Here is a 17,170-nt window from a genome sequence, read left to right as displayed (position 1 = left end):
TGTGCCAAGGCTGCTGGAATCGGGTCAGTAGCCGGTTCCACTATCGGTACCGATGCCGGGGGAACCTGGAGTCGGTGCATAGCCTTGTCAATGGCCTCCTGAACCATCCGGTCCAGTTCTTCTCGGAGACCTGGAACAAGCAGCCCCGGCTCTGGAACAGAAGAAGGAGGCAGAGGCAATACCGGAGGGACCACCGTTAAAGGCGGAGTCACGGCTCCCAATGCCCTGTCGGGCGAGGAGTGCCTCGGTGACCTGGTCGCCGAAAAGGTCGGTGCCTTTTCTGGATGGGGGGTTTCTTCGACGGTGGCTCAGACGATGGCAAGGTCGATGGTTTCTTTCCCTCTATGGTCCGAGACTTTCGATGCCGGTGGCGATGTTTCTCTTTACGATCCCCTCAGTCCTGAGGGGGAGAAGAGGGTGTCGAAGGCCGAGAAGTTGTCGATGCCAGACGGTCACCGGTCGGTGGTCAATGCTGGTGCGACGTTGACTGTGCCGGTTCAGATGACGTCCATGCAATGGACGGAGTCAGGGTTTGAGTATGGAAGAGAAGTCCCATCTTCTCCATTCTGGCCTTGTGACCTTTTTGGTGTCATTAGGGCACATTTGGTGCAGGTCAAGATATCATGCTCTCGTCCAAGACACATTACACAGACTTTATGAGGGTCTGTAATGGACATGGTACGAGTACAGTCCGGGCACCGACGGAACCCCGACGCCATGGCCATAGAAAAAAATCGAGGGCTAAACTAGACTGTAATCGACGGAAAACGGGTAAAAACTTACTGGAGTACAGATGACTGAAAAAGTTAACGGAGGAACCCCTGTGGGGCAATCTAACTTTAAATAATTCCATGAGGAAAATTCCTGTCAGGAATCCTTGCAGAGCTCCTTAACTGCGTGGCTACTACTGCGCGGAAAAGAGAATACTAAAGAGGGAACCCTGCTGGCTGCAGAGTTAGTGTCATGCTGGGCATGCCTAGTAGGGGCCAAAGTTCTAGAAACTTTGACAAAAGTGTTCCGTGATTGGGCTCCATTCTGTGATGTCACCCATATGTGAGGACTACCATCCTGCTTGTCCTGGGAAAAATATAAAAATTCTCTCTCCAGAAGAGATTAAATCATGTGATCTAAAAGCATGCTCCAGAGTATTCTGGGACTAATCACAATATAACATTTGTAAAATAGTCATTAAAGTTTATATCTTTAACAATCCTCAGAGTACACAAACCAAGTTTTCCAAATCTTTGCAAACAAATATTGTTTCAATTGTCCTCAGGGGCACCTCACCTGTAGCTGGAGCTGTCGTCAGAGCAGATGAAAGAGTGAGCCCGCCTGCTGAGGCAGAAGTAATAGGCAGAGCAAAGAGCGTGGCAGAAGCTGCAGGTTTACTGAACCCCAAACTGAAACCAGAAGTTGCAGATGTACTGACAGGAGCTCCTGAAACAAAGTAGGTGTCTTCAGAAATTCTACAGTTTAAGGATACATGAAATATATGCCAATTTATACAATGGTAATGCCAATATCTCCCATCAAAATTTATATTCAGTGGATTTACACAAATAGACTTGTTTACATGGTCAATAAAAGTTTGAGAACAAGACTTAAGGTAGTCAAAAACTGACAGTCCAGAGCAGAAAATATTCAATAAAGATAAAAAAAAAATAATGTGCAAAAGCTATTTGAGTAGTGACTATGCATTGATGCTTTACCCATTATTGTATTTTCAGTCTGGTGTATAAAATGTCCTTAAAAAAAATGAAAAAAGCACCAATGAATCTCAGCACACATTTATCTTAACTAATATTTATTTATTTAAGTCTTTTCTATACAGTCGTTAAGGTGGGTACCGTCACAACAGTTTACATAAAGGCACATAAAAGTAATGCTATTATAATCTTTCATTTTACATAGGTGCCATAAGGTTCGGTAACAGTTTTTAAACAAGATTAATTATTAGAAGAGTGTAAAACATGTCCAGGTCAATTTCTATAGCAGTTTGAGTACAGGACTCATTCTATAATTGTAACTTTATCCTTTACTGCAGGGTTCACTTAAAACTGCACACTTAGTGATTACTGTTGTGTGTGCGGGTGCTCTTTGATTGTACCTTGCGCTTCTTTGGTTTACTATTCTCTCTCCTCTTTTTGAAAAGCTTGTTTGAAGAGCCAGGTTTTTAGATTTTTTCTAAAAATGTTTTGTTTTCTCTTTGTAATCTTAACTCAATGGGCCTGGAGTTCCCTAATATGGGTCCTAAGGATAATGCTCTCTCTCTTACCTGGGTCCAACTGCAACAGATGTGGCTGTTCCTTACAATGCTAGACCTGCATTCCATTCCCAAGTTGACACCGCCTTCTCAAAGTATCTTGTTTTCCCTACAGTCCCTTTGCAACTTCACATCATGAGCACCCATCACTGAATTTCCTCCTCCCTACCGAATCCTTTCAAACATTTGAAAGTTTACACTATGTCCCTCTTCAAAACAGCAAATTGCAAAGGCTAGAAAGTTTACATAAAGTGAGAAGCTCAGGAAAGGCTTTAGTGGAGTCTAATTGAACTGAGGGGAAAATTGCAGGCCACTCTGACAGACAAGATTTGTTCTCATGTCAAAACCAAACAGGTCTTTAAAAAAAAAAAAAAATGAATAAGATTGTTGTAAGATAATCAAGAGAATTAAAAATGGCAATAGCCAGGTGCTGTTGGAGAGTTTCAGTATTCATTAGAGATTTGCCTTTTATGAACTATACTCAAAGGGGTAGATTTACCAAGCAGAGGTAAGGCTTTACCATGCAATAAATGCTTTAATACACAGGTAACGTGTGTAATTTCAAAATTTTGTGCATCATCTTTCCCTCAAAAAAACAGCGCAACGTGGTATTAAATTGAGATTTGCATGCAAATCAGCATATTAATATGCAAGTCAAATATCGCAAGTTTGTGGCAGAGATAGAAAGCTGTAATATTTGATCTAATTTAGCTACACTTTAAAGAGGTGTAGCTAACTTTCTTCAGGCACATCAGAACATTAACACATGTCCCAAGGCTCCTAAGGTTTCTCCTAACATGGTTTCAGATACACATCACAGCATGTTAACAAAAGAAATATAAGCAGCAATTGCAGCTGAAGGGGAGAGGGGGGGGGAGGGGGGACAAATTTGGTCTTGAAAGCTCCAGCAGTGAGAAGGCCACAGTATTTCTGATGAAAAAATAATGAAGTGAGACTAGCCCCTTTCTGGGGCAACCCCCAAATTATCTGCTTTAACTGTAATTTTGCACAGCACTAAGCGCGTTCCTTGGACTAAGATAATCCACCCATTTGGCAAAGTCGCCTGGGGCCTTTCATCTGATGCAAGGGCATGCTATAGGTGGGATGTTGCCCAGGTCAGCCAAAGGAATGCACCAAAGCAGGCCCCTTTGTGCAGAACTGCAGATGGAACTGTAGGGAACTAATTGATAAGTTGTACCCTTTAAGGATTTTCTATTGGTTCTGATTTACAGTGCCTTGCAAAAAAGTCTTCATACCTTTGTATGTTTTTTTACATTCTGTCTTATAGACAGACATCAAAAAGCATTAAAGTAAGGTTTTTGTTTGTTTTGGGGTTTTGTTTTGGTTTTTTTAAACAATCTATACCACTCTACTTTCATTGTGAAAGAAAAATTATAGAAATATTCCAAAAGTAATTTAAAAAAAGTCTTGACTGTACAAAAAAGTCTTCAAACCCCTTGACAATAGTTGGCAGAAACCCCTTTTGTAGTAACAGCAGTTATGAGTGGTCTAGGATAAATGTCTACCAATTCTGCACAGCAGGATGGTACAGTTTTTGACTATTCTTCTTGGCAGAAGAGGTCAAGCTCAAGTTGGCTGGGGGATAGTCTGGATTGCAGTCTTCAAATTTTGGATCTGTTAAGTAACTTCTCAAAAAACTTCTTTAGAAATACTGGAAGGTTTCAATGAATATCAAATCCTTTATAAGTATTTTATTTTATTTAAAAACTTTTCTATACCGTCATTAAGTAAGACAACCGTCACAACGGTTTACAGCAAGGCACGATAATGAAAATGTGAGTGGTATAGATTACAAATTAATCATGTGCCATCATAGTGCGGTAACAATTCATTTCAATAAACTATGTGTGTAAATAATTAACTATGTGTGTATTCAAACAGCAATCAAAGATGTAGCGGTCAGTCCCCTGATATAGTCTGTTTCACCCAGAGGCAGCATCAGGAGGAAAATAAAGGACTAAAATCTTCATCAAAACATTTCAGGTTTTCTAAAAAGGAGTTTTTTTGAGAAGTTACTTTAAGAACAGATCTAAGAAGTATCTGCCACACATTTGACTTTTGTATGTCTAGTGTGCTGTTGCACTCTCTCCACATTTTTGCCAGAGTCTTCAAGTCCTGCCACAGATCTTCTATTGGACTTAGGTCTAGGTTTTGACTAAGCACTTGAGGATATTCACTTTTCTTTCTGAACCATTCCATTGTTGCATTTGCTTAGGATCATTGTCCTGTGGAAAGGTGAATCTTCTCTCCAATCCCAGGTCTATGGCAGACTGGAAAAGGTTGTCCGACAGGATCTTCCTATACATTGAACCATCCATTTTTCCAGTAATCTTCATAAACCTCTTTATCATTGTTGCTGCAAAGCACCCTCACAACATAACACTCAAAACCATCATGCTTTACAGCAGGGATGGTATTAGCAGGCAATGTTTGGTGTAAAACACAGCACATCACTTAGCACTGAGATCAAAAAAAGATTCACTTTGGTTTCAGACCATAAAACCTTATGCCACATGCATGCAATGTCCTTTAAGTGTTTATTTGCAAACACTAAGTGGCAGATCATATAGCTTTTCTTCAACAGAGCTTCCCTTCTTGTCATTCTCCCATACAAACCATGTTTCTGTAGTAATCTTGAAATTATTAAGTCAACATCTTCCCCCAGGCTCAGAGACCTCCGTAGCTCTTTTAAAGTAATCTTGGATTTCATTTGTAGATTTGAAGCAAGAATATAAATTAGGGACAAAGATCTTTATCCTTATAAACATATATAATTAAGGCATTACATTATCTATTGAGTTTAAGCAAAACTTTCCCATTCTTTCCATCAGATCTAGTCAATACTTGTTTTGAGCCACCGCTCGGATTTTTGTCAAATCCGCCGCTCGGATTTTTGTCAAATCCGCCGCTCGGATTTTGTCAAACACAAAGAAAAGAGAACACATCACCCCCACACTCATGCAACTACACTGGCTCCCCATACAGTCACGAATTCTTTATAAAACTCTATCGATCATACACAAGTGTCTATTAAATTCCAACCTCAACTGGCTTAACCCTCCCCTTTTACCCCGTACTTCCAAGAGACCTACCCGCCCAGCACTCCAAGGAACACTCCAAGCCCAATCTATCAAATCTTTTAAGCTCACATCCACAATGAACAGAGCCTTCTCCCTTGCCGGCCCCACGCTATGGAACTCACTTCCCCATGATATTCGCACTGAGACCTACACCCCCGCTTTCAAAAAGAAGCTTAAAACCTGGCTTTTCCAGCAGGCTTACTCCACTACACCCCCCATTACATAATTCCCCACTAGGAATGTTACTCTACGAATGTTACACTGATATCCTGGTTTGAACGCCTCTTGCCTATCGATTTTGTACTGCGCACCAACTGTGTATATAATTATTGTTATAGTTCAAGTACTTATCATATACCCATGGCTTCTAACCGTGGTTGTGTGTTTTATGTAAGGGCTCCTCCCAAACATTTGTTATATGTTACCTAGCTCACTATATTCTGTTTTATGTAAGGGCTCCGCCCAATGGTTTGTGTTTGCTGTAAACCGACGCGATGTGCAAACGGTCATCGGTATAAAAGAAACGTTAAATAAATAAATAAATAAATAAATGTAGTCTGCTTATGCCCCTAAACCAGAGCACTCTCTACTGGGGCCTCTGCGCTCACTGAATTCAGTTATGCTACATCTTTTATGCTCTATGTTGGGTTTTCCATGCTGATGTCCCTTCATTAGTAGCTAAACCTGTTGGTGATAAGGCTCCCCCCCCCCTTCAGGTTTATCCCTTATCCAGTGTCACTAGTTCCTTCCATTCAGGAACCATAGTCTATTACAGAACACAATTTTCCACATAAACCTATTGGAGTTGCAAGCCATTCTGGTTTGTGCTAAATGTATTCTCCCATCTCATGCAAGGAATGAGATTGTTGATCCAAATACTAATAGTTAAATGGTATTCTATGACAATGTTTCCCAGCCCTCTCCTGGAGGATATCTGTAATGAATAAGTATGAAACAGATTTGCATACACTGTGTCTCCAATGTATCCAAACCTTTCATATGCATATTCATTGTGGCAATCCTGAAAACCTGACTGGCTAGGTGTGCCTCCACAAAGGGTTGGAACACATGGGCGTATGAAGCAAGTAGGGAGGCACAAGGTCCATGACTTTCTGCTGAGAATCTCAGCAGATTAAGTATGGGCTCTCAGTCATGAAGTCTTACTTCAGGGAACAGACCCTCCTGAAGTTGCTGACTCATTAGCACAGAGGTGGCCAACTCCAGTCCTTCAAAAGGCACAAACAGGCTTGGTTTTTAGGATATCCACAATGAATACGTACAAAAGATTTGCATGCACTGCCTCCACCATATGTAAATCTTGTGCATATTCATTATGGATATCTTGAAAACAAGGCCTGGTTGTAGCTGTTAAGGACTGAGTTGGCCACCCCTGCATTAGTGGATCACCTTTACAGGGTCTCCCAATCTAACAGACAGGCTGGCCTTTTGGCTCCTCATCCCACAACCTTTTCACACTAAAAAGCAACAACTGGTTCCATCTGATGGAATGAACAAAGTTCTGCTCCAGCCCCTTTTTGGCTAACATGGGAGCATACCTACTTTCTGTGTTTCCACAACTGTAATTAGTGGCAAAAACAGTTCAGAATGTATTTTAGGATTGGGCTAGGCTTTTCCTTATTGTCACAGCATATCATGGTCAGGGTGTTTTTTCCTCATTTAATTGTTGCTGCTCCTTCAGTCTCCTCAGGAAAATCAAGCACTCACTCCTACCGCAGGGGAAGCATCTATACCTCAAATCTTCTCTTCCTCAAGCAGATGACAAGAGTATTTAATGTTTGCTAATTTCCTCTTTTCACTGTATAAAGAGTTCCAGAGCATTTTCTGTTTGTCAAGGAAGCCATACCCTAAAGAGGTGTATAGGTTTAGTTGGCAGATATTTTCATCCTGGTGCCAGGCAGGTCTCTGGGTCCCTTAACCTACTCTACAAAGACCTGCTTCAGTACTCATTTTTCCCTCTCGCTATCGAGTTTCACTATTTCAACAATGAGACTGCACCTTAGCGCCATAACTACTGTTTTTTTCCAAGTACAAGAAATACCAAAGAAAAAAAGAGAGAGCAGTATCAATTTATGGAGGGTTTGGTGGATATTAAAACCTCAAGTTTCAAGACCTCTTGGTATTATAGGACCTCTAGGTTGAGCTGCTAAAGTTGGCCTTTTGAAGCATCTTACTTGGAAGGTGGTTTTCCTAGTCGCTCTCTGCCTAGACGAGCTGGCGACTACAATGCTTTCACAGAAGAATGGTGCAATACACCCATCTTGAATTTCTCAAGCAGTCTCTGTTTTTCACCAAAATCACACCACATACATAGAGGACAGAGCTCCTTCATTTGCTGCTCTGTGAAAGGGCCAAGGCATATTACTAGAGAAGACCTCCACCACATCAGACTTCTCAGCTGTCTATGTTCTACGATCACATTAGTCTAGGAGTAGCAGTTGCCATTTGTTCCTTGTAGAACTGGCTAGTGGGCTGTATTGTATACTCCCACATGTTGGCTGGCCTTCAAAATAGACTTTGTCAAGGCTCATCATGTCATTACTCTCCTGAGAGCTGCCTCCTTTGCAATTATCTGCAAAGCTGCAACTTGTATGTCCACTACCGACCAAACAACTTATCTAGAAGAGATTATTTTTGGGGACACAGTTTTTGTACATCTGTCCAAGGAGGAGCTGGATTGCTTTATTCAGTAAGTACTCCGGTACGCAACCCTTAGCTTGGGACTTCTCACATCATGGCTAGTTCAGCCCTAATTGTCAATGGAGAAAGCAAGTTTGCTTATCATAAATAGTGTTCTCCATAGACAGAGAATGAATTAGCCATGCTTAATACCTGCCCGCCTCCCTGAAGAGTCAACTACCTACCTACTTTGAGCTCTAAAATCGACTGAGGGACTCATGAGGCAAGGGAACTCTGCATATGCTCAGTAATAAAAGCTCTACTAAGCTAAAGAGATGGATCTGTTTGGCGCCATAAGACAAAATCACATACACATCATGGCCAATTTATTCTACCATCTACAGAGATTACCATTTACAGTAAGTAAACACTTTCCTCAACTGTAGAAATGAGAGATCCATACATTGTTTATTAAGGGTTCATGTTGGTGCCTTTGTGGGTTTGTTGTGTTCTAATTCACCTCCCATACACATTCAATGAAGCATGTGAAGTGCGAAAGTAGTAAACAGGTGGAAAAAGAACTGTTGATGCCATAACTTTTACTTAAACATTTATTGCAAGTGTTCACCTACATGTAAAGTATGTAAAACTTATCAGAATAGGTTCAATATGATTTGTCAAAGAGGAACAGAGCACTGAAGGAGTAGAAAATGAAACAGTTTAGCAGGAAGATAAGTAGATCTTTAAAATTCAAATTTAAACTATTAAAATTAAAACCAGATATTCCATACCTGTACTAGTTCCTAAGGTAAATCCAGTAGTTGGTTTTGCTCCAAAAAGTCCACCTCCAAATCCACTGGATGCTGCTACTGTGGTTAATGGAGTAGTAGTAGACCCAAGGGTACCAAAACTGAATCCTCCAGTTGAAGCAGGGTTACTAGTAATAAAACATATTGAATAAGCACATAGCAATCTTCTCATTTGAGTAAGATACCTTGGTAGCATAAGCAACTTGACAAAAACCTGTTTTTCCCTTTTTACTTCATGTAGCGGGTCATGCTTTAAGAATTAAAAAGTTTTACTTTTAACTAAATCTTACAATTCAATTTACTGTTCAGAACATGTCACACCCAATTCTAGATTTTTGTTTTACCTGATCATTTCAGCTCAACATCTCCACCCATGTAACTGGAGCATTTTTCACTTAAGGTAACGCAGTAATATAGGAGATGGTAAGGATCAACTGACTCATCCAGCTTGATCAGTTGTCTTCCTCTCCAATTTTCTACCACTTTTGGGTAGATGCAGATATAAAATTTCTTATTTAAACCAACAGTTCTGGCCTCCATCCCAACCTCTACCACTTCTCTATATCTATACCAAGTATGTTTAAAATTTCCTTGTATTACTAGTCTTCAGCTCTACAGTTAAGCCATTCTCCTGGTAAAATACCTCTTTATATTTCCTCTCAGCATGACATACAATCAGGGTTTCTCAAACCTATCCTGATGACCTCACAGTCAATAGGATTTTCAGGATTAGCTATGTTAAATGTGCATGAGATGACCTTGCATACAGCAGAGGTCCAGCATATACAAAATTAAATCTCATGCAGTCACAGTGGATATCCTGGAAATCCAACTGGCTATGAGGTTCAACAGGACAGATTTGCAAACACTTGCAATAAATGAACATGACAACATTTAAGAGCAAATTAGTCTGCCTGGCTATTTCTGTCATACTCTTAAGGATACATCCGAGCTGTCCAACTTTGACCATCTGCAGAATAAATTTTTTATTCAAAACTTTGTCAAGTTCCTCCATTTCTTACAAGTCCCATACTTACTCCAACACTCAGGCCCCCTCCATGTTTTATTACCAACCTTTGTAATAATCCAAATAGCTACCAAAACTACCAAAGCTGTCTTCTGAACACTCAATTGCCAAATGCTTGATGTAAAACTTGTTACTGTGGCTGGTCTTTTCAGGTTACCCCAGTCTTCAGTGGAAGGGAGTGGGCAGTGGAGTGCCTCAGGGATCTGTACTGGGACCCTTACTTTTCAATATATTTATAAATGATCTGGAAAGAAATACTACGAGCGAGGTAATCAAATTTGCAGATACAAAATTGTTCAGAGTAGTTAAATCACAAGCAGATTGTGATAAATTGCAGGAAGACCTTGTGAGGCTGGAAAATTGGGCATCTAAATGGCAGATGAAATTTAATGTGGATAAGTGCAAGGTGATGCATATAGGGAAAAATAACCCATGCCTTATAGTTACACAATGTTAGGTTCCATATTAGATGCTACTACCCAAGAAAGAGATCTAGGCGTCATAGTGGATAACACATTGAAATAGTCGGTTCAGTGTGCTTGCTGCGGCAGTCAAAAAAGCAAACAATGCTGGGAATTATTAGAAAGGGAATGGTGAATAAAACAGAAAATGTCATAATGCCTCTATCACTTCATGGTAAGACCGCATCTTGAATATCGTGTACAATTCTGGTCGCCGCATCTCAAAAGAGATATAATTGCAATGGAGAAGGTACAGAGAAGGGCTACCAAAATGATAAAGGGAATGGAACAGCTCCCCTATGAGGAAAGACTAAAGAGATTAGGACTTTTCAGCTTGGAGAAGAGACGGCTGAGGGGGGATATGATAGAGGTGTTTAAAATCATGAGAGGTCCAGAATGGATAGATGTGAATCTGTTTTTTACTCTTTCAGATAATAGAAAGACATGGGGGCACTCCATGAAGTTAGCATGGGGCACATTTAAAACTAATCGGAGAAAGTTCTTTTTCACTCAACGCACAATTAAACTCTGGAATCTGTTGCCAGAGGATGTGGTTAGTGCAGTTAGTATAGCTGTGTTTAAAAAAGGATTGGATAAGTTCTTGGAGGAAAAGTCCATTACCTGCTATTAAGTTCACTTAGAGAATAGCCACTGCCATTAGCAATGGTAACATGGACTAGACAGTTTTTGGGTACTTGCCAGGTTCTTATGGCCTGGATTGGCCACTGTTGGAAACAGGATGCTGGGCTTGATGGAGCCTTGGTCTGACCCAGTATGGCATTTTCTTATGTTCTTAGTTTTACCATTCTGTACATTGGCCTGTATTCTCCCCTCTTTAAGTCCTCTAAAGCTCCATATAAGTGAGCACACAAGCACTCTCCCTGTCTTCTACCCAAATGGTCATTCTAGAACAATTTAGATTTTTTTTTTTCATTCTTACCTGGATGTGTCTAAACTTTTATAGACAAAAAGATAAAGGCTATTTGCTCAATTTTATTAGTACTAAGCAACAAAGAGTTAATGAACCACAAAAGTTCCCAAGCCAGGGTAAAGAAATGCATATAACCATTTCTGTTCAACTTCTCTGTGTTAATTAAAAAGCATTTTCTATGTTCCTGGAAAAATAAAATCTTTGTTTTAACCACTGACCCTGCTGTTCCTTTGAGTATATGACCTTTATTGATTTATTATTTCCCTATTCTGTATTTAACACTGCACACTGTAGGTACCGACTTCCTTCCCTCTTTGGAATGTCCTTGATATTTTATATGATCTACAATTTCTTTTTGTTATGTATCATGCATTAGTAATTCATAACATTTAATGAATGGGCACACCCTGGTGTGATCTGTAATCAAGAAAGGTGATCTACAAATTTTTAAGACTACATGAAGATATAGATGACTAAATATCAAATGTTTGGAAATAATGAATTGAATTTGGTTCTATACACCAGCAAGTGCATAAACAATGTAGAGCACTGCTCATTTTAAACAGTCTCTTTGCTCTCAATTAGCAAATATTTCATCCTAAGATCACAAAAGTTCCAAACTAAAGTCCAATATTTCCTTTAATTTGCTCTATAACCATGTCATCCTGGATCTAACAGCACCTTATAGGTTTCATTTTTCTTAAAAAGTTGTGTACCTGCTTTTTATCAGCTGTGCGATACTATCCATGTCACCACTTTATTTACTATTTCTACCAAGCTATATTATTCATGCTTTTATTTACATTTTAGTTACTGCGATGTTCTTTTTTTTGCAGCCTCCTTAAGTCTCATATCTGGTCTTCAGTATTCAGAATGATGTTCACACCCATTCCAAAAGCTCACCCACACACACATTCTTGGAGTCCATCAAAACAGCTCCATTTTCAAAACTCCCATACAATGATCTTAATATTTTAATTAGAAAGATATAAATTCCCCAAAAATTTTGAATGGAAGGAAAAACATGGGGAAAATATGGAAATAATTTAACTTAAGCAGCACATGGCATACACACACTTTTTATTCAGTACAAATGTGTTTAATTATATTAAAAAAACTGATTTAAATTTTATATCAAAACCTATTTTACAAAACAGGACAAAATACACTTGTATAGAATAGGTCATAGGCTACAATATTCATTGTAGCCTATGACCCATTGTAGCCTATGACCCATTTCATTGGGTCATAGGCTACAAGTTCATTGGGTCATAGGCTACAAGGTCATAGGCTACCCAGTTCATTTGTTCAGAAACTGTTTAATATTTACGTTCTTATGTTCAAAAACTCTGTTTAATGTAACACCTTACCGCGACTGTTTTGTTCAATGGTAACCGACCTGATTTGATATGTGTATCGAGAATGTCGGTATATAAAAATTATAAATAAATAAATAAATATATTTTCATTGACTGTAAGTTTGTTATGGGTTTGACAGTTGCTTGGTTTTGATTATAAACATTACTACCCTTATCACAAGGCCGGGGGGTAACTGCACACAATGGCAATTACTACGCTTAAGAGAAACATGGGGGTATCCTGCATGAAGTGGCAGATACTACCATAAGAAGCTTACTGAGCAGACCAGAAGGACCATCTGGTCCTTTTCTATCATCATTACTATGTTACTATGTAAGCACAGGGAGACCTATATGATCAACATGCTTCCCAGTTAAAGTTGTTTCTCAGATGTAAACAAATCACATTATATAGTTTGTGCCTAGCTAAATGCTAATGTGTATGTTAAAAATTAACTCCAATTTCTTACTGAAATTTCAAAATGGCACCAAGAAAATAAAAATACAAACTTACATCATTTGTTCACTATGTTAACAAGTATCTGGCATTCAGTTTTCAGGTAAGATCAGCTACTAAAGATCAGCTGGGAGCAAGATTGCAAAAAAAATCCAGCTACGAGAGCTTTTTCAGTTGCTGCGCTATTGCCATGGAACTCTATCCCTGTTAAGTTACAAATCTGATCTGTTTTATTATTTGTATATGTCTGTAAATATTTTATGAATGTACGGTTGAGGTCCGTATTAAACATTTTGGATTTTGTGGAACAGAAGAATTTTTAATAAAATATTTGAGAAATTATGAAAAAATAGTTTTAGGAACAGAAATCATTTACTCAAATGTCTAATTCTGATAAATATAATCACATATTCTATTCCCCGATTAGTTCAGAGTTTTGCATTTGTGCCATCATTTACTATGCTACTGTATTTCTAGCCTGCTTCAGGATTGGTTCATTAGGAGTCCAGTCCCCTAGTACTCAATATTTTCCTGTGCTGAGCTACTGACTGATATTTCTTCTACGATGAGTATAGTGAGGTAACACACTGTAAATGTAACCGCAGACTGCTGCATAGTCACCATTCAGGATTTAAGAGTCATGGACGGAGCCTGTCCCATAGGTACAGTTTGTGCCAGAACCATGAGCATTTAAGACTCACTGCTAGCACTTCCTGGCTACTAATTTTAATATCCTTGAGAGAGATATCCTAGTGGTCCTGAGCAAGATTTAGCTATGTTTCCTACTAGTACAGTTCTGCTTATGCTTCACTTCAGGTTTTGGGGACAGCATCATCAAGCCACCAGGGGTAAAATGTTCAGGATGCTAAACAGGTAGATCAAAAAAGCATGATAGCAGCTACCCTGACCATTGCACAGCATTTTAATATGTTTAGTTCAGTCTCAAGACTTGGTCCTGATTTCTGAAACACACTGGGATACTACACATATCATGATACATGAAATAAGCCACCACAAAGTGCTGGTCTGCAAGTTTTGAAGATGCTTGCCATTCTGGCACAGAATGTACATAATGGTCAGCAGCAGAGAAATGAGCTCCTGTTGCTCAGTTAGGTTACCTGAGGGGGGAGATGGATGCTGCAGAACAAAGAAATGTTACATGGTATGAAGGATAGGGTGGAGTTAAGAGGCATAGAAAGCAACAGCAGAAGGGATGGAAAACAAAGAAAAAATGGTTGGAAGGGTAGGAAAGAAATGAAGTGAAGGGGTATGCAAGCATTGGAAGATGTGAGAAAAACTATGGCGTAAGAAGAAATGCCAATAAAAAAAAAAAAAGAAGAAACAGCTGATAAGAGAAAGATGGTGAGGAAGTAGGAGAAAGACAGTTCAAGTTCCCATTTGTGGCAGTGACAGAAGTAAAAGAGCAACTCTGCCAAAACACATGTACAATTGTGCTCATAAGTTTGCATACCCCTGACAATTTGTAAGATGTGGAGCATTTTAATAAAATGAGTGATCAGACAAAAAACATTTGTTATTTTTAATGTTTCAAATTAAACTATTATGCATCACAGAAAAGCACAATCATTAAACAAAACAATAAAGGAAATAAAATGGTCCTGTTCAAAACATTGCATACCCTTAGTTCTTAATATCGCATATTGCCCCCTTTTGCATCAATGACTGCTTGCAGTCTTTTGTGATAGTTGTGAATGAGGCCCTTTATTTTATTTTCTCATGTGGTAAAGCTGCCCATTCCTCTTGGGCAAAAAGCCTCCGGATCCTGTAAATTTTTTGGCTGCCTAGCATGAACTGCATGTTTGAGTTCTCCTCAAAGTGGCTCAATAATGTTGAGGTCAGGAGACTGTGATGGCCACTCTAGAACCTTCACTTTCTTCTGCTGCATCTATTGAAGGGTCAACTTGGCCTTATGTTTCAGATCATTGTCAGGTTGGAAAGTCTAAGTGTGCCCCATGTGCAGCTTCCTGGGTGATGAATGTAAATTCTCCTTCAATATTTTCTGATAAGATGCTGCATTCATCCTGCCATCAGTTTTGACTAAATTTCCCTGTGCCGCTGTAGCTCACACACCACCCAAAACAGAGATACATGCTTCACGATAAGGATGGTGTGCTGCTCATCATAGGCCTTGCTGGCTCCTCTCCAAACAGCTTTTATTATTGTGGCCATAAAGTTCAATTTTGGTCTCATCACTCCAAATTATTTTGTTCCAGAAGTTTTGAGGCTTCTCTAGGTGCTGTTTGGAGAATTTTAAGCGTGCTGTTTTGTGGATTTAGTGCAGCAATGGCTTTTTTCTTGCAACTTTACCATACAGTCCATTTTTGTTCAAGAACCTCATTGTTCCTGCTTTAACACAAACACCATTTTGTTTCAGTAGAAGTTGCCTGCAGGTTTTTCTTTGTGTCCCAACAAATTTCCCTGGGAGTTGTAACAGAACCCATAAATTTTCCACTTCTTGACTGATCAGCTTTTTCAAATCTTTGGATGTTTTTATATCCTTTTCCTGATTTATAAAGTTGAATTACTTTTGCTTGCAGATCCTTTGACAGTTCTTTTGCTTTCCCCATGCTTCCAGTAACCACCAAAGTCAGTGCAGCCCTGGATGACATGCAGAAGGGTTTCTCAAGAGCTAAGAAATCCATCGACTATGTATGTACAACCACAAATTACAATCAAACAAGGAACAGGTGTGGATTCTACCCTTGATTGCCATCTCAACCTGTGTAGGTCAATTTGAGTGTATATTATCAGCCCAAACATTCAAGGGTATGCAAACTTTTGAACAGGACCATTTTATTATTTCCTTTACTGCTATGGTTTATTTAATGATTGTGCTATTCTGTGTTGTATAATAATTCTCCTCATAATGTTTCAAATTAAACTAAAGAATATTCAGAACTACTGTAGTATTCTTCTGAAGCTATATTACTGATTTAAAAAAACTGAAGAAATATATACTGAGTGGGAGCACTGAGAGGAGAGGATCACCTTGCTGGTGGCTGAAAGGAATCAGTAAGTTTTTGCTTGGGACATTGTCTTTTTTTTTTTTTTTTTTTTAAAGTACTGGGGCAAAGTTAACTATTTGGGAATATTATTTAGTGTGTGTGCTTTTAATAGTCAGTAAGGCAGCAAATAAACAGAAGTTAGACTGTTTGTATTTTTAAATAGTCTGTAAGGCAGCTAGTAAGCAGAAGGAGTGTTTGTATATTAAAAAAATAAATAAATAAATTAATTAATTAATTAAAAAAAAGAGAGAAAAGTAGCCAGAAGCTAGAAATAAGCTAGGAGCAGTGTATACCTAAATAAAAAGTTGAAAAGTTCAGTTCAGTTACTCACCTTGGAAAGGTGTTGAGGTAGTGTGATTTGGTACCAACATTAGTTAATCAAGAGAGCAGTGAGTCACTCTGGTTGGCTAACTGAAGTTAGACTGAAATGTTTGTATGCTAATGCCAGAAACCTAAGTAGTAAGATGGGAGAATTAGAATGTATAGCGGTGAAAGACAGACTTAATTGGCCTCTCAGAGACATGGTGGAAGGAGGACAACCAATGGGACAGTGCTATACCAGGGTACAAATTATATCACAACAACAGAGAGCAGCACCCGGGAGGCGGTGTGGCGCTTTATGTCTGGGATGGCATAGAGTCCAACAGGCGAAACACTGGTCCGTGTCGGGGGAGCTCTATAAGATGTTTGCTGTTTGAAACCAATGGAGTTGCCGTGCATAAGCTTGCTGAATAAATATACACCTTCTAAAGAGATCTATGTGGAACTTTGATGTGTTCTTGCACTAGTGTGTTGGACTCGAACTGCTCAAGTGCAGGGTTGTTGCTCTTCGTGTTTGTGTGTAATTGAAACCTGCACTGCCAAATTGGTTAGCTTCCCTGATTTCTCTTACCATTTCATCATCTGCCTGACTATTATGTCAAGTGGACGGTAGTATACTCTTATCACTATACTCTTCCCCAAAACACATGGGATTTCTACCCATATGGATTCTACTGAACATTTAGTCTCTTGAATAATCTTTATCCTGTTGGACTCTATACCTTCCCGTACATAAAGTGCCACACCCCCACCAAGTTGATCCTCCCTATCATTGCGAT

General features: G+C 39.2%; 1 protein-coding gene across 6 annotated transcripts in view; it reads right to left on the bottom strand.

Moving 5' to 3' along the window:
* The window catches only part of NUP58 (nucleoporin 58), a 206,913-nt gene that overhangs the window by 180,182 nt on the left and 9,561 nt on the right, over positions 1-17,170 (bottom strand). For all 6 annotated transcript variants that reach the window (XM_029602565.1, XM_029602567.1, XM_029602562.1 and 3 more), the window contains exons 2-3: positions 8,793-8,938; positions 1,288-1,437 (exon numbers count right to left, since the gene is read on the bottom strand). In XM_029602565.1, coding sequence (XP_029458425.1) covers positions 1,288-1,437; positions 8,793-8,938 — 296 coding nt within the window. The remainder of the gene's footprint in view (positions 1-1,287; positions 1,438-8,792; positions 8,939-17,170) is intronic.

This window comes from Rhinatrema bivittatum, chromosome 5 (genome assembly GCF_901001135.1).
Source record: "Rhinatrema bivittatum chromosome 5, aRhiBiv1.1, whole genome shotgun sequence".
NCBI lineage: Eukaryota > Metazoa > Chordata > Amphibia > Gymnophiona > Rhinatrematidae > Rhinatrema > Rhinatrema bivittatum.
Note: the sequence above shows the minus strand (reverse complement) of the source record. Positions and strands in the feature narration are given on the sequence as shown.